The following is a 19,156-nucleotide window of genomic DNA, read 5'->3' as shown; positions in this document are numbered from 1 at the left end:
TATATTTATACCTGGTTTTATGTACAGCAAAACCCCTTATTTGCACTTTTCATGGGGACAAAGTAAAAAAGTGTAAAAAGCGGGAAAGTGTAAATAAAGGGAAAAGTATAAAAAGGAGTACAGTTTACCTTATTTAGAATTTTTTTCCTTTTGTTTAATAGCACATACTACAATGCAGGTACAAACACACTAACAACAAATTTTACTTTAGTATTTAATCAATTATTAATTTACCACATTTGACAAAAATAAAAAAAGAATGAAAGCCAAAATGTTTTTCTGATTACTTCCTAAAAAATAAATTTGAAATTTTCTTCTGCTTGCTTTTTTGGTTGTTCAAGGAGATTATTTGCCTCTCCAAATTATAAATACAGTTGCAACCGGCAGGGTTTATAACAAATACGGGCTACATACACATTGCTCACAGTAAAAATTTTTTTAAGAAAAGGCAGCAAATTGATGAATATTTACCGTCAATAGCGCGCCAAACGCGGAGAAAGGTCATTGTACTCGGTCAGCTGCTGTAACGACGCGACGGCGCATGCGCACTCTATGCTCCGCCCAGACTCATGACGCCATCAGCCGCCAACCAATAGATGCGAGCTTAGCGGAAAAAAATATAAGCTCCACCTCCCGTGTACCAATTTTATCCAGTTCTAATACCAGTTTATTGGTATACGCACCAGTTTTCTCGCTGCCGTGACATGTTCAAGTTTACGTTTATCATGATGTCTTGATACCAATAATTAATTATTTACGATCCCCAGAAATAAATGGTTAGTTTAAAAAATATGGCGTCAACTGTACAATACTTCCCAAATTATAAAAGACGTATAAAACAGTTACCAAGACACCGCTCATTTTATCTTGTGAAGTTTATGTCTCGTACCAGTATTTCGGCTAAGTTGTGATATAAATACAGTATCAGAACTTACAAGCAGCCATGTTTATACATTCATGAGTTTACGTTTTTCCCTCGTGCATTTTAGATTGTCTCCTGCTATAATTACTCGTACTTTTACACGCCTAGGCTTAAATTATTACATGTTTAGAAATAAAAGCAACTTTTCATGTTATAAAATATGTATATTTTGCTATTTAAAATGTTCATTGCCTACTAGCTCCACGGTATTTTCTGGTCGTTTATGGTTGTTACGTGACGTAAATAGCGGGATTGATTCGATTTTTTGAGACGTAATTCGCGGGAAAGTATTGTATTGGACTATATGGGAACCAAACGGGACCTGAAGAATATAGTGCAAATAACGGGAAAACGTAAATAACGGTAACGTAAATAAGGGGTTTCGCTGTATATTTCTTTCACTGCTTAACGTGACAACAAAAATTTTGTTTTTTAATGGAAAAAAAATTTGGTCTGCCTGTAAATGTCCGAACAAAATTTAAAAATAATACGGTGTTAAATTATCTTCTCTTTGTTTACAATTAATATTTTATAAATCTTATAGGTTAGGCCAAGAAATAATTGTTAATGGTATGTGAAGACATGTTACAGTGTGTTTAACATACATTTAGCTCCATCCCCATGTTTTCATTTACTTTAGTTATTACATCATCTAGAATTGTTGACATTTGCTGCATCCAATACTAGCCTAATGGATCCCTTAGCTAAGTGATCTACTATAATACATCGTAATGAACGCGGTCATCTTTTCTTTGCTTCCGAATTCTTACAAGGGATGCATCGGCATTCCTACATGCGTCCACTAAAATAGAGGTTTATAGGGATGTGATACTCCAATCCACTAATGCATCCCAACAGCTATTAGCTTTGGAATTGTATTTTATTTTGTTTATATATAATATTACTTTAGATTTTTGGCATAAGATTAGTTTAAATGTTATAAGTAGAGCCACGATTTTTTCGCGCACGCGAAATAAAACGATATTGAGTATTAACACCATCAAAACGTGAAAAATAGATTATGTAATGAACAAGAAATACATAACAATAACATCGCCAGTTAGATGACAAATTCTTGTTTATGTCGTTTCTTGGAACAAAGAATCATGATAAATAAAATATACAAAAGAAAATGTTGTTAATTTGCATTTACGAATTAAAAACAGCAATACTTGAATACATGCAGGCACATTAAAATGTAAATACACAAACAAGTAAAAAAAAAGTCTAGGGGTTTATTCACCGTAAAGCAAGCAAATCATCAGAAACACTTAAAAAACTTGAAACAATGTAAACTATGACTATAAAACATTTTGCTAACACAAGAATGCTTATTTAATAAATAAAAAGCTGCTATTTAAATGATATTGAACAACCTAACCATAGTACTGCACATGATCAGGCAATATAATAAATCATTAATTAAGCTGTTTACCAAGTGTTGGTCATTACACACTCTAAGGATTAAAATACCTTAAGTGCCATAGTTAGGTAACATGAAAAATTAATTCAGAGACCATTGTTTTATAATAATAATTTATACAAGTGTGTTGACACATGATACTTTCACTGACTGTCAATTAGTGCATTGTTTATAGTATCCATGAGATTAAAAAAAATCTTTATTCATGAAAAAGTAGTGAAATGAGCAGAATTTTAAAATACACCCTCTATGGATATTTGCAGGTGCCTTATACTAATATACCATCTTTTAAAACTATGTATCTACATATTTCTGAAGTTGTTGTAATGTTAAACACTGCTGAAGAAAATGTGTCATTGCTGTGTGTCTAGTAATTTAAGCGTGTAAATAAGTTTTTTTTTTTAAACTAACTAATATTTTCTATATTCGAATGGACAGGCTTGTTTGCTCAGTGGCAATCAGGAGTGTATGCATAATTTCATTTCAAGAAAGAAAAAAAAGGGTTGGGGGGAGAATAGAACTATTTTGCCCACTGTTTGCTTTCGAGCTCTTTCCTTTTGTTGGTGGGAATGAAAGATGGTAGGATCGTGGTTGGGGGGAGGAGGAGGGATGTCCTCCCCTGTGCGTGCCTCTGGCGGCCACCCAGTCGTGACGGGCGCGCCGGTGTGCAGGCGTACCGGAACTTTGGGAACCGAGTGAAGCAGCTGAAGCGGAAGCTGGACGAGCTGATCCCGTCGCTGAAGGACGCGAGCCCGCTGCCGTCGCCCGACGTGAACGCCCCCTCCCCGTCCCCCGACTCGGACATCGACCTGCCGGACGAGCGGAGCACCTTGAGAGGTCTGTGGCTGCGACGACTTGCCAGTCTCGTAACAACGCTTGTGTGTGTAGCCTAGTAATAATTTAAGTACAATTTATTGTTCAAGGCCAGATTCTTACCTTTTTCAAACATTACTAAAATTCCACGTTATATTGTATTACTAATACTACTTACTACTACTACTTACTGCTACTACTACTTACTGCTACTACTACTTACTACTACTACTACTACTACTACTACTACTACTACTTACTACTACTACTTATGGCTACTACTTACTGCTACTACTTACTAGTACTACTACTTACTGCTACTACTTACTGCTACTACTTACTACTACTACTTACTACTACTACTTACTACTACTACTACTTACTACTACTACTTACTGCTACTACTTACTACTACTACTTACTACTACTATGCAAAACAGTTGGGACATTTTGGGAACTGGCATCTGTCAGTCTGTTTGCGCCTGATAACATGAACCAGTTCCTGAAACATCGCAACTGTTTTATCAGGTAACGTAGTGTGTTGTCGTCATTGTGTTGTCCATAATATTTGTTTATCTTCATCGTTGTCTACCTGGATTTACTGTTATTTTCATCGTTTTTAGCCCTCTCTGTTTGTCTGTGCTGCTATTATTTTTTTTTTTTCAAGATAAATTCCTTCAACAGAATTCTTGTGCTGTCTAATATTTATGTTTGAATGTGTTAGTCTATGCTGCCATTTTTGTGTTGTTTATAATACTTGTTTAGGTTCATCGTTGGTTTTATTTGTTTGACATCAGCTAATTTAAACTTATTCTCTGTGGGGTTTAGTTTTATTTTTAATTCTTAATTTGCATTCTTGAATTTTTTCCATGACAAAACAGCGCAATAGTGCAATGGCTTAAGTCCAAGAAATTGTATTAGAATCAAGAAAATTATAACACAGAAATACCGTGTTTTATTGCATAATCGTCGCACGCGCATAATCGTCACACCGTTATTTTAGGACATCAAAATTTGGAGGAAAAAAATTTCTTGCATAAACGTTGCATGATGTTTTTAGTTTCCGAGCGCTTTGTGTAAGTAGTTTTCCCGTATAAAAGAATGTATTTTAAAGTAGAAATCTAATATTCATTTGGATGTTACCGGTTACTTATTTAATTAACAGAAATACGAAATTGTTAAATAAGTAAATTTTCTTTTAAAGATGTTTTCAAATGTTATAACTTTTATTTTTTTGTCTTCGTCGCCGCTGTGTACCGCTTATGAAAATGTAGCCAGCGCTAGTTGGTAATCATTCATGTTTGGTTATGTTGATTCCTGTATAGAGCGCGCGTACGTAGTCAAATATCGATACAGATAGATCATTGATTGCATATGTAACGCACACGTTCTATCCTGTGCCGAGTTAACTACAATTGATGGCCCGCGCTTTCTCGTGGTGTTTACTACGATAGTTATGCGTTCCGACTCACGTTCGCGTCACAGTTTGGTTTTTCTATTTAGTGTTTGAAACCCTTCTTCCTCCTTAATTGGAAGAGGGGTTGCGTCCCCGACTCACTCTGGGCGCGAAGGGAAAAAATAAATATTAAAACCAGGCATAAAAAAGCTAAACAATATAAATTCCCCACACCACTGCCCAGGGGTCAGGCCAAAAAATTTCAAAGGATATAATAGTAGAGTAACCATTAAACAAACAAGAGGCAAGACTTTGGACGTATGATATTAAAAAATAGAAATTTGCAAAAATAATTTTTACTATACATAACCATACAAGCTTAGTTACAAAAGCTGACGTTAATAATGGCAGCATCTTATCCCCATTTGCGATACTAACAATAACCTTTAAAAAATCGTAAAAATATAAATACTGATAACAACAAGTATAAAAATATATAAGGGCGTGAGGCGTGGCCACTATAAAATATCAAAATTTACTGACTGCCCTAATACCAAAAATCAAACAAGACAATCAATACAAATATATAAAAAATCTACAAAAATAATACTGAATTACAAACAAATTATTTAAATAAAGTTCTTAAACTCTCAATCAACGGTTTAGTCTTTCTTCAGATGTTCGTTGCTAAAGACTTGCCAAAAAAACAAAGTTAATATCCTAGGCGTGCGCTGGCTTCCTGACCTTCCTCACCAACTCCAGAGTCTAATGCCACGCCGGGCCATAGGTACGAATTCACAAAGGCGTGAACGATGACCAAAAAAAAATTATCTTATTTTTAAGGGAAATGTAGCAAAAACTCTTCACGTAACATAACCATGTTACCACAGAAGTATTTATCATCAGCTTCAAACAAAGTCTTACTTCTTTATTAACTTGCCAATGATTTTATAAAAACGTAGAATGGCCGCACCAACCAACATCAGGCTGCGCATGTAGTCCAATACCGATCGCATACTTTTAATAATACTGCACAAGCTGATATATTAGCTAAATGCTAACTTTACGTATGCAAATTCCGATGACAAAGTCTCAAAAACAAATTGCAAAATGTTCGTTTCTTCCAAACTTATACTTTTATTGCAACTACAGGCAAACGGGCGACCTTATTAAAAAAATCCCACACTGGAACAACGTGTGAAACAAATGGGCCTCTTCACCAAACAGGCTAATAAAAGTTCCGTCCAAATAAAATTTAGTATGGGAAAATACACAGTTCACTAGGTTTGCCAAAAACCAGTGCAGCACCACGAGGGTAAAAATCAAAATCGCGGCCTCTCTTTACCTTGATTTCTTCTGTACCACAGGGCAATCCATTTGCCCTGTCACCCATCGTGGAGCCTCCAACCCAATACTCTTCGTCGCCCGTTGCCGTCCGGCATACCAGTCCGCGCCGTCACATGGCTCTGTCCTCGACGGTCGCTCGGCACCAACTCTCCCTCGCCGGCCCAGCTGATTTTTTCTTCCCGGCAAGCCGAATGTCTGACGTCATCAGCCAACCGCCGGGCGCTCACCAAGTGGTATTTACGTGAAACACAATCGATATTCTTAAACTCATAATCGATAGCTACCAAACGGCGTATAACTAATTAACAGAAACAAATATAATTAAAAAAATTTACAGATAAATTAACATTAATTAAAAAAGGCGTAAAAATACGTGAAATAAAAAACCATATAAAACTAGAGACCAGCAACAAAAATAAATTACAAGTAAAAATGTGGCCCTGCCGGCCACAACCTCCGCCTTGAACAAAAAAAAAATTTAAACAGCAACCTTAAAAAACTAAAACGTCAAAAAAAAACCTTGGACTTGGAGACAAAGTATTCTCAAAAACTTCTAATCCAACAAACCAGCCCAAACTCAAACAAACAAACCTGCAACAAGGAAAACTTGCCTCCAAAGCCTCAGTCAAAATTTCAACGCTCAAAAAAAAAAAAAAAAAACAAGAGAAGGATTTTCCAACAAGTAACGGAAAAGACAAACTAAACTCACAAACCGAACAAACGGGATCTAAGTATGCCAAAACAAACAAACAAGCTCCAAAGTCAAGTCCGAAACGTATTAAACAAAACCTTCTCTCTTAAAACAAAAAAAAACAAAAACTAAAGACCACTATAATTCCTGGTGCTGTTCTTGCTCCCGCTTCTTTTTAAAGCAAACTTTTTCTGAATGACCATTTTTGCCACAAAAACCACAAACAAATTTATTAACCTTCGAAACCGAGCAATCCTTAGCAAAATGCCCTACCTTATTACACTTAAAACAAGTCTTATCAATTATTTCATTACCCGGCGTTTTAAAACAAACCGGTTTAAAATTGATTTTGCCTTTACACTTATCGAATTCACATTTAGCGTAAAAAATATTATCTACCTGGATAGCCCAAGTGTTGAGTTCCTCCACACTATTAGGTCTGCCAATAAATGCGCATTCGTGTCTGATGGCAGGATTTAGATTTTCCAAAATAATAGCTACAAAACGGTGATCATCTAACTGCAGACCAAATACATTAACGTGATTTCTAATATCCTGTATAAATTTTAAGGTGCTTTCATTTTCCCGTTGAAAACGGAAAATCAATTCCTTAATTAGATCGTCCTTCACCCTCTTAGGGCACAAATATTCCCACAAATTCTCTTTCACTACCGACCATCCAACAGACTTATTTATACCTGACGTAATCACGTCTCTAGCGATCCCGCTACATTTAGTCGAAATACACCTTAACAATTCTTGCTCATTTTGTAAACAACAATTAGTTTTCAAACTATCTACTCCCAAGCAAAACTTTATTAAATCTCTTGGCCCACCGGAACATAAAGATGGCAACCTATCCAGTTCTTTGAAAAGTAATTTACTTTGCATAGCAGTATTCAATGAATTTACTTGGCTGATCTCCGAATTCTCCACATTTTCCTCAGCAGGTTTTTTTCCTCCCTTCTTTAATGTGGGTACTTAATTTCCTGCGTAAGGTATCAATGTCATCCTCCAGACCACTCTCTACTCCCGCTGCTTGCAAATTAGCGTAAACCTGTTCTTTGGGAAGTTTATAAATCCAAGAAACTGCCATTATTAAAAAAATCAAAAAAGTCAGCAAAATCGCAAAAGTCCAAAGTCTCTGCCTAGCAGAGTGGCGCAGGTTGAAACCCTTCTTCCTCCTTAATTGGAAGAGGGGTTGCGTCCCCGACTCACTCTGGGCGCGAAGGGAAAAAATAAATATTAAAACCAGGCATAAAAAAAAGCTAAACAATATAAATTCCCCACACCACTGCCCAGGGGTCAGGCCAAAAAATTTCAAAGGATATAATAGTAGAGTAACCATTAAACAAACAAGAGGCAAGACTTTGGACGTATGATATTAAAAAATAGAAATTTGCAAAAATAATTTTTACTATACATAACCATACAAGCTTAGTTACAAAAGCTGACGTTAATAATGGCAGCATCTTATCCCCATTTGCGATACTAACAATAACCTTTAAAAAATCGTAAAAATATAAATACTGATAACAACAAGTATAAAAATATATAAGGGCGTGAGGCGTGGCCACTATAAAATATCAAAATTTACTGACTGCCCTAATACCAAAAATCAAACAAGACAATCAATACAAATATATAAAAAATCTACAAAAATAATACTGAATTACAAACAAATTATTTAAATAAAGTTCTTAAACTCTCAATCAACGGTTTAGTCTTTCTTCAGATGTTCGTTGCTAAAGACTTGCCAAAAAAAACAAAGTTAATATCCTAGGCGTGCGCTGGCTTCCTGACCTTCCTCACCAACTCCAGAGTCTAATGCCACGCCGGGCCATAGGTACGAATTCACAAAGGCGTGAACGATGACCAAAAAAAAATTATCTTATTTTTAAGGGAAATGTAGCAAAAACTCTTCACGTAACATAACCATGTTACCACAGAAGTATTTATCATCAGCTTCAAACAAAGTCTTACTTCTTTATTAACTTGCCAATGATTTTATAAAAACGTAGAATGGCCGCACCAACCAACATCAGGCTGCGCATGTAGTCCAATACCGATCGCATACTTTTAATAATACTGCACAAGCTGATATATTAGCTAAATGCCAACTTTACGTATGCAAATTCCGATGACAAAGTCTCAAAAACAAATTGCAAAATGTTCGTTTCTTCCAAACTTATACTTTTATTGCAACTACAGGCAAACGGGCGACCTTATTAAAAAAATCCCACACTGGAACAACGTGTGAAACAAATGGGCCTCTTCACCAAACAGGCTAATAAAAGTTCCGTCCAAATAAAATTTAGTATGGGAAAATACACAGTTCACTAGGTTTGCCAAAAACCAGTGCAGCACCACGAGGGTAAAAATCAAAATCGCGGCCTCTCTTTACCTTGATTTCTTCTGTACCACAGGGCAATCCATTTGCCCTGTCACCCATCGTGGAGCCTCCAACCCAATACTCTTCGTCGCCCGTTGCCGTCCGGCATACCAGTCCGCGCCGTCACATGGCTCTGTCCTCGACGGTCGCTCGGCACCAACTCTCCCTCGCCGGCCCAGCTGATTTTTTCTTCCCGGCAAGCCGAATGTCTGACGTCATCAGCCAACCGCCGGGCGCTCACCAAGTGGTATTTACGTGAAACACAATCGATATTCTTAAACTCATAATCGATAGCTACCAAACGGCGTATAACTAATTAACAGAAACAAATATAATTAAAAAAATTTACAGATAAATTAACATTAATTAAAAAAGGCGTAAAAATACGTGAAATAAAAAACCATATAAAACTAGAGACCAGCAACAAAAATAAATTACAAGTAAAAATGTGGCCCTGCCGGCCACATGTTGAACAAATTGTTTTTGTTGCATGACTTATTAATTAAAATGGTTTGGGGTGCTTTTGTATAATCTACTTTTTAAATGAACATACTTTCATTAAGTAGGTTTTCTTTAATGAATAACTTTACTTAACGAAAAATGCTTTTCTCACATAATCATCACACCCCTACTTTTCAAACTTGATTTTAGTATAAAATGTGCGACGATTATGCGATAAAACACGGTATTGAACTGTGGTGACATTCTAAGTAAATCATACTGACCAAATTTACATTGGCAACCATGTTAACCTAACAACAACAACAACACTAATAATAATATAAATAATAATAATGAAAAATAAACTATGGTCATCAATCCAAAATTTAAAAAGAATTGACAAATTCCATTGTCACAACTATTAAGTTCTCAACCCTGATCAATTAGAACTTTAATGAGTTACAATACCAAAAAATAGTTTTTTTAATTTAAAAAAATTATATTAATACTAAGCTTATAAACATTTTAATGAGAAGAGGCATCTACTATGCTACAATATCTTCAACATCATCATGTACTTGAAGTTGTTTTATTTGAGAAGTTCTTGAGGTGGTGTTGGGTTGGTAGTGGTCTAACATTCAATTTTACAAAGCAATTTTACTTCGTAATTGGTTTTACATTTTAATTGTTCTTAAAATCCAAGTTGTCTAGTTTTGTATTCATCTTAAATACAAAGTAGGTTTACATTTGAGGTTCTTAATATTAGGGATGGGCCGGTCGAATCCTCGAATCCTCGAATCCCACCGAATCTCTAGTATTCGAAAGATTCGAAATTCGAGGGAAAAGATTCGGGATTCGAGGAAAAATATTGATGTAAATGTAGTACTTTAAAAACTTAAATGCTTACTATTTACTTGGCCTGTTTACGTTTTCCTTGGAACACATCCTATTGAGGTACAGTAGAACCTCGTTAATATGTGATGGTCGGGACCGAGGTAATCACGGACTAGCGATTAAAAGCCCGGAAGGTCTTGTCAAGCTTCTGAGACACCAGCGTGCAGCTGGGTTAAGGCCAAAGTCATGTGACGTAACATCTCCCGAGGCTTACTGCGCCTTGGCAGCAGATGGATAAAAAATACTAAACTCCCCATCATTCGTGTTAATTGGGACCCGTCGATGCCGGGATATTTTAAATCCTGTAAAAAAATTAATAAACCCGGATTATCCGTTCACGGTAAGGGCCGGCCGTCTTCGAATTAGTGTCTCGGCTTAAAAAAATAAAACTGCCTAGCCATTAGTTCACTGTCATTTACAACAGCTGAAGAGAGAAAGATAAGATCGTGCTGACCTTGCACACATAAATATTGGGTAGGCCCCCCCCCCCCTCCTCCCCCCCTCTCCAAACACCCCTTCGTATAGCCGAATGCCAGCCAGACACGTCACTCGCCAGGCGGACGTTATTTTTTAGCGCTGACAATATTTACTTCTCTTTTTTTTCTGCTCATTTAAATCGTCCCGGATTATCAGATTCCCGAATTAGCGCATTACGGATTAACGAGGTTCTACTGTATTGTACTTTTAATTCGTTATTATATAAAAAAATTATGAAGCATGTACTGATTTGGGAAACTTACTTTATATTCATGAACATGGATGCATTGTCGCTACATTGGCATTAAATAAGGCATAACTCACAGATGTATTCTCAGAATATGCTAAAAAATAAAATAAAGCACATTTAGAATCTAGACTAGTAATATGAATCTTGTTTTTTTTTTAATAACTTTACCGAGAAATCTGTTACTTAGTAATACAACAATATGTAATGCCGATTTTCATCACAAGTTATGGTCGTACATGTAGTAATAACAATGAAATAATGAATGACAAAAATTAATACATTATACAATTATTATTTTAATCGCGATTCAATTTTAAATATTCTGATACACGTTCTATTTATGAATTTTTTTAGGACCAAGTTTGGTTTGTGCCAGAAATTAGGAATTTCGACACTTTTTTTTTTCTCTAATTTTATATATTTTAAATTATTTTTGGAAATTTTATTTGCTCTATAATTTGTTTACTAAAGGATGATTTACACTTTGTTAGGCTGATGTACTCCCCTAAGTTAAACTTTGTGCCAGTAGTCTGAAGCACCTTTCCCAGAGATGTATCTGATATTTTGCAGATCTAATACTTTGTTGGCAGCTCACTTAAAATTTCCCTCGTTCCAGGCACGTCCCAGTCCTGTAACGTTACTTCACTTCATGACTAAAACCGCCTACAACAGCTCAGGACGAGCTGTTACCATTTTTCAGAGACGAGCTGACCATAGCCTTTACTGTCACAAATACGTATTAGGTTCTCTCCTCGAAAAGCACGTCATGGACGCTCATTCTCAGCGTTGTTGCACTTTTGTTCACCCCGCTCCTCTCTCGGTTCTAAGAATTCGCCTAAGGCCAATGACAGGTCAGAAACCCCAGCAGACAGCGACCGTCTCCAAGGACGCCTTGCATAAAAAATGTGTGTGCCAAGATGGACCACCCCGCGACACCTAGCGACAAACTCGCTAACCGCCAAGCCAACTTACCCTGTAGGCCGCCAGAGTGTAGCACCTGACTGTCCCTTTAACCCTTGGTTTAAGCAGATGCCTTGGGCGAGTTGATTCTTATTTTATTTCAGACAACTCTCAACAGGTAGCGCTAAAGTCGGCCAGTGCTACCAACTTCGAGACATCAGTCAGAGTTTTTTTTATGATGCCCACTCGGGAAACTTCGGAACCTTTCGGTCCGGACTCCCAGTCACCCCCTCCACTCTTGATTCAAGATTTACCTTTAATTACGAGACGCGTTTCTCCGCGAGACACTTCACATCGCGACTGCAGACGGACCGTTTGCGAAAATCGGCGGATCGACGAGACACTGCAAGACTTCCATCCGGTCGTAACCGACTATGTAGTCGCCTAAATAAGGGATGCTATCCCTATAATCTTTTTCAAGTAGTTTAGTCCGTCTGCGTAGTACAAAATGTAATAGTTATTTTTCTTTTAATTTTTTTTGAAATGATGAAAACGACCGTGCCCAGCTCGTATTCGCGGGATCCAGTTCCTGGCTGGCGACGCATCTGTAAATAGAAGCCAACTCCCCTGTCTGGTGAGTGACGATCCGCGACTTTCCCCAACCTCCCCTTAACTTTTCCGGGCATTTTCTGCCCCGTATACTGTCTGTGTTCAAGTTTTGATCAGTTTTGATTCGGACTGTTCCAGACAGGGTCCGAGAGCCGGACGTCGAATTGGCATTTTCATCTCCCTTCCACAACAGGACACAAGCGCCCTGGCATCATGTACCCGCGTGATCTCCGGGAAACGAAGCCCCGACCTCCGGTGCTTCTGTATCTTTTGACCCTTTTTTGAACTTTCTTTAAATTACGTCGTCAGATGCAGTTAATTAGATAAACATAATTTCTGGACTTTAAGTATATATCCTGGGATCGTTTAAACATATTTGTACTTTTTTTATTAGTTTATGTATTTTTAGTAAATGAAACTTTTGATATTTCCATGTACGGCTGGCCAATAATTTTTTTTTAATATACCTGAGAGCTGTTTAAGAATGTAATTAATATTGTACGTTAATATTGTCTTGTATCTGTTATAAGTTTCCTCAGTATGGAGTAATTATATTTCAGACGGAATCACACCTTGTTTTTTTGTTCATTTCTAATAAACTGGTGAAACCTAAAGATCCACCCAGCAAGGCAAAGATGGTAATCAGACCGTGGTTTGCTGCTACAAAAATAATAGCAGTTAGCATGGTTTGAACCTTGCTACAGGTTTGTGTAGACTACCAACGTTAAATATGTATTATCTGAGAATTCCATGATGGCCAACCAATGAATTTGTTAGCCAATCATTTTAAGCTACACAAAAAATAACTAATATTAATATAAAGAATTTTAATGGGTAAACTAGAGAAAACACCCCTTCACTTTTAACTTCGGGCATATTAATCACTATGCTTTAGTGAGGCTTAATTTTAAAAGACTCACGACAATATTTCTTATGGCCTAAAACAATTGAAGCCAAGATGGCACCTTTCAGTCTCCATTAAATATTTCAGGAAAGTGTTTATCTTCATTTGGGACTTTAAACAAATGTCAAGTTGGTAACTACAAAATATTGTTCCGTCGGATGTTGAATTTCGTTTTCCGATTTTCGTGGATACATGAATCGCTGTACTCACAGATAATGCCTGAATGCCTTAAATCCACCAAGTCGGATTCTACAGCAATTGATGAAGTGACCAGATTCTTACGTGATCCTACAGTTAACCCAGAAATAAACATCCTCGAATACTGGAAAACTCAGTCTGCGTGTTCACCCAGGCTACATAAACTGTCCAAAAAATATTTGTGTTCACCACCTGCGACAGTGTTCTCTGAACGTTTGTTCAGCACTGCAGGAAACATATGTGACCTAAAACAGAATCGTCTTGATCCAGACCGTGTCAAAATCCTCGGTTTTATAAATAAAAATTTAAAGGGTTAAATAATTCTGCATAATGTTTAATTTTTTCTCTTAACTTATAAATGATTTTATAATTAACCCTTGAGATCTGGATTTGGATTCGAGGGGTGGATTCGAGGTACTGTTTGGGATTCGAATTCAAGATTCGGATTCGGGAAAAATGGTATTCGACCCATCACTACTTAATATTAATTCATAGTGGCTTTATATTCATTGTGGCCAGAAGATTTGTTTACCAATCACTGGAAAAGATTACTATATTAGAACATGTAATACGTAATGTGAATAGTATAATTCTCAATGCTCAAACTACAGGTTTGTAGCTACAATAATACTATCGTCTTACATTAAACTTGTGATTAGTAGTGGTTTTGTTAACAGGACTGCAGTAATACACGTGTTATTCTTTTGTGTAGACAAATAGTTTTTTTTAAGGTGAAAAAAAGTCACTAACTCCAATTATAAAACTTTTCCATGAAGTACGAGGGTTATTTTTTTTTCAACCACCGATCGGCTGTAATAAAAAAAACTGGAATGATTTGGGAAATTATTTTAATGTCAAAAGAAACGTACATATTTACTCTATTTTTCCACATAATCACCGTGCAGATTGAGGCATTTGTCGTACCGATGCACCATCTTTCCAATACCCTCTGCATAAAATGATGCCTCCTGCCTATTCAGCCACGTTTTAACAGTGCCCTGCAGTGTGATTACAGTTTCAATTCTCCATGGCATGCCCATTAATCGATACCCTAATCGCTCGTACACGAATCGACACGTCTCCTAGTGTTTACCCCCTTCCACCAAACATGTGGAGCGGCCAACTCACACCTCAGTTGAAGCTTGTTTATGGGAATGTCAACATGGCTGCAACGATAAACTTTACGGTGAAATGCGAGCTGCGTGGAGTCATCCGTTTCTCACAGGCAGAAGGGCACACCAATGATGAACTGCAGAGCACTGTTAAAACGTGGCTGAATTGGCAGGAGGCATCATTTTATGCAGAGGGTATTGGAAAGATGGTGCATCGGTACGACAAATGCCTCAATCTGCACGGTGATTATGTGGAAAAATAGAGTAAAGATGTAAGATTCTTTTGACATTAAAATAATTTCCCAATTCATTCCCGTTTTTTTATTACAGCCGATCGGAGGTTAAAAAAAAATAACCCTCGTATATTAGAATAATCTTAAAATTAGTCATGTTTGAAAACCCAGTTTGTTCAAATTTAAATCCCAAAATTGGAATCTGAATAAGAGTACCTAGAATCAAAACAATTTAGATCTAGATCTCAAGCATCAAAAATAAAATAATATATAAGAAATAAAAAATAGTAACTATTGCGTTGAAAGTTTTCACCATTAAAATGTTTCTTTCATGAACTAAGTGCCCTGAATTAATTCATAGTGTCATTTTATTTGCATTATTACATATTCAAAGCACATTATCTTGGGAAAGGGGAGTTTATTAGGTATGAAGAAAAACACGATTATACATGATATACTTTAGAGATGAATTTAATACATTTCCTCTCATATATTTCTATGGATTTTATTACCTATAATCTCAACTGTTTCAAATAGTACTAGAAATTCAGAATGCAGTATTCCAGGATTCTACTGGCCCAACTAAAAATGACCACAAGCAATAATTGGGTTGAGATCACTTTTCCTATATCTTAATTAAACAATTATATTCTAGATTTCAAGAGTCATAGGAATAAAATTAGTTACATAAATCATAAAAGCAAAAACAAATAAATTTAAGTTTAGGATATAAACAATAACTTTTATGTCACAAATGTTCCCTGAAGTGCTGAGATCGTTCTGGCTGGTGGCAGATAGCTTCTGTCAACTGCAAGGGGCTAGTGTCTGAATCTATGGTATTTTCCTTCTTGAAATACTTATCTTCAAATGTTTTTCAACAATCATAACATCTTTGAATACTAAAGACTTAAAGGGATTTGAGGATTGGAGGGTTTGATGAGCCATGTGTCAGTACGCTGATGTGCGGTGGGTGGTAGCGGAAGTGACGGGACTCGTGGAACTCAGGAAGAGTGTGCTGTCGGTGTTCCAGGAGCTCTGGACGAGGAGGGCTTCACCCCCGAGGGCCGACCTCTTGGCACCACGGTGATGGATGACTCCCACTCCCTCGACAACTGCTTCACCAGCTTCCTGGGTAACGCTGCCTCCCTGCCCTTCGACCTGCAGGTACCTGCCCCTGTGGAGTGATTGTAGCGGTCGCTACTTGCTACCAGTGTTCATGTTGTGGGTGCCCACCTGCCTCCCCCCTCCGTGAAGCGCTTGTAGCAGTCGCTACTTGCTACCAGTGTTAATATTGTGGGTGCCCACCTGCCTCCCCCCTCTGTGGAGTGCTTGTAGCGGTCGCTACTTGCTACCAGTGTTCATTTTGTGGGTGCCCACCTGCCTCCCCCCTCTGTGGAGTGCTTGTAGCGGTCGCTACTTGCTACCAGTGTTCATTTTGTGGGTGCCCACCTGCCTCCCCCCTCCGTGAAGCGCTTGTAGCGGTCGCTACTTGCTACCAGTGTTCATTTTGTGGGTGCCCACCTGCCTCCCCCCTCTGTGGAGTGCTTGTAGCGGTCGCTACTTGCTACCAGTGTTCATTTTGTGGGTGCCCACCTGCCTCCCCCCTCCGTGAAGCGCTTGTAGCAGTCGCTACTTGCTACCAGTGTTAATATTGTGGGTGCCCACCTGCCTCCCCCCTCTGTGGAGTGCTTGTAGCGGTCGCTACTTGCTACCAGTGTTCATTTTGTGGGTGCCCACCTGCCTCCCCCCTCTGTGGAGTGCTTGTAGCGGTCGCTACTTGCTACCAGTGTTCATTTTGTGGGTGCCCACCTGCCTCCCCCCTCCGTGAAGCGCTTGTAGCGGTCGCTACTTGCTACCAGTGTTCATTTTGTGGGTGCCCACCTGCCTCCCCCCTCTGTGGAGTGCTTGTAGCGGTCGCTACTTGCTACCAGTGTTCATTTTGTGGGTGCCCACCTGCCTCCCCCCTCCGTGAAGCGCTTGTAGCGGTCGCTACTTGCTACCAGTGTTCATTTTGTGGGTGCCCACCTGCCTCCCCCCTCCGTGAAGCGCTTGTAGCGGTCGCTACTTGCTACCAGTGTTCATGTTGTGGGTGCCCACCTGCCTCCCCCCTCTGTGGAGTGCTTGTAGCGGTCGCTACTTGCTACCAGTGTTCATGTTGTGGGTGCCCACCTGCCTCCCCCCTCTGTGGAGTGCTTGTAGCGGTCGCTACTTGCTACCAGTGTTCATGTTGTGGGTGCCCACCTGCCTCCCCCCTCTGTGGAGTGCTTGTAGCGGTCGCTACTTGCTACCAGTGTTCATGTTGTGGGTGCCCACCTGCCTCCCCCCTCTGTGGAGTGCTTGTAGCGGTCACTACTTGCTACCAGTGTTCATATTGTGGGTGCCCACCTGCCTCCCCCCTCTGTGGAGTGCTTGTAGCGGTCGCTACTTGCTACCAGTGTTCATGTTGTGGGTGCCCACCTGCCTACCCCCTCTGTGGAGTGCTTGTAGCGGTTGCTACTAGCTACCAGTGTTCATGTTGTGGGTGCCCACCTGCCTCCCCCCTCTGTGGAGTGCTTGTAGCGGTCGCTACTTGCAACCAGTGTTCATGTTGTGGGTGCCCACCTGCCTCCCCCCTCTGTGGAGTGCTTGTAGCGGTCGTTACTAGCTACCCGTGTTCATGTTGTGGGTGCCCACCTGCCTCCCCCCTCTGTGGAGTGCTTGTAGCGGTCGTTACTTGCTACCCGTGTTCATGTTGTGGGTGCCCACCTGCCTCCCCCCTCTGTGGAGTGCTTGTAGCGGTCGCTACTTGCTACCAGTGTTCATGACTTGATGTAAGTTTTTGGACATACGCCATTGCTAAGAACTTTTTCTGTTGAAGAAAAACTAATAAATAAAAAAACAAACCAGACTATGAGCAAAAAATTACTGATTTGATCACCACAGATCAATATACAAAACTGGTAAAAGACCCCACAGCCAGCATTGAAAGAAAAGTGTACCAAACTCTAAAAAAACATCAGAATCACATCCCAGAAAAAACTAGATCAGAACTGACACCACACAGCAGTAAAGCACCCCACATTTACGGTCTTCCAAAGATTCATAAACCCGGCATGCCTCTGCGCCCGATCATCAGTTGTTGTAATTCCCCATGCCAGAAACTATCAAAATATCTCCTGAAAATTGTTGAGCCACTAGCAGGACAGACAGATACATTTGTCAAAGATTCTAATCATTTTATTTCTATAGTCAAAACACTGAAAATAGAAAACAATGATACCCTGGTGAGTTTTGATGTCCAAAGCCTCTTCACTAATGTGCCAGTAGCCGAAACACTCAGCATTGTCAAGGCGAAATTGGAAGCTGATCCAACCCTAAAGGACAGAACTATAATACCAATCCCATCCATCATGGAAATGATTACCCTCTGTGTCACCACAACATATTTCCAGTTCAAGGATATTTTCTACAAACAGACCGATGGCATGGCAATGGGCTCTTCTCTTTCACCATTTATGGCCAATATATTTATGGAAAACTTTGAGCAAGAAGCACTTAGCAAAAGTAATAGCCATCCAAAAATCTGGCTCCGTTATGTGGATGATACCTTCACTGTCTGGCAACATGGACCTGAAACTTTGGAGGAATTTGTGAACCACCTCAACTCTCTGAGGCCATCAATAAAATTCACATATGAAAAAGAAACCAAAGGTAGCATTCCTTTCCTGGATGTACTAGTCAGCAGAAAAAACAACAGCCTGGAAACAAAAGTATACAGGAAACCTACGCACACAGGCCAATACCTTAATTTTGCATCCAACCATCCCAAAACAACAAAAACTGGCATAATTCACACACTAACCAACCGAGCTGAGATTATTTGTTCTGATGAGAAATCTATTGCGGTTGAACACAATCATATAAAAAAAGAACTCATAGCCAATGGTTACCCTGTCAACACCATCAAACAGCATTTGAAATCCAACAAAACACTCAAATCCACAGAAACTGAGAAACCTGCAGGAACCCTAGTTATTCCATATGTTCAAGGGCTTTCAGAAAAAATAAGACGCCTAGGAAATAAATATGGACTTCAAACAGCATTCCGTTCTAAATCTACTATTAAAAGTATTGTTACCAAGGTGAAACCAGCCACAGAAAAATTACAAACTCAC

The 19,156-nt window shown here is 38.8% G+C and overlaps 1 protein-coding gene across 1 annotated transcript in view; it reads left to right on the top strand.

Moving 5' to 3' along the window:
• Nucleotides 1-19,156, top strand: part of LOC134531146 (mucin-2-like) — a 70,605-nt gene that overhangs the window by 16,933 nt on the left and 34,516 nt on the right. The window contains exons 6-7 of the mRNA XM_063366764.1: nucleotides 3,017-3,182; nucleotides 16,033-16,166. Of these exons, the coding sequence (XP_063222834.1) occupies nucleotides 3,017-3,182; nucleotides 16,033-16,166 (300 nt within the window). The remainder of the gene's footprint in view (nucleotides 1-3,016; nucleotides 3,183-16,032; nucleotides 16,167-19,156) is intronic.

Source organism: Bacillus rossius, chromosome 1 (assembly GCF_032445375.1).
Source record: "Bacillus rossius redtenbacheri isolate Brsri chromosome 1, Brsri_v3, whole genome shotgun sequence".
Lineage (NCBI taxonomy): Eukaryota > Metazoa > Arthropoda > Insecta > Phasmatodea > Bacillidae > Bacillus > Bacillus rossius.
Note: the sequence above shows the minus strand (reverse complement) of the source record. Positions and strands in the feature narration are given on the sequence as shown.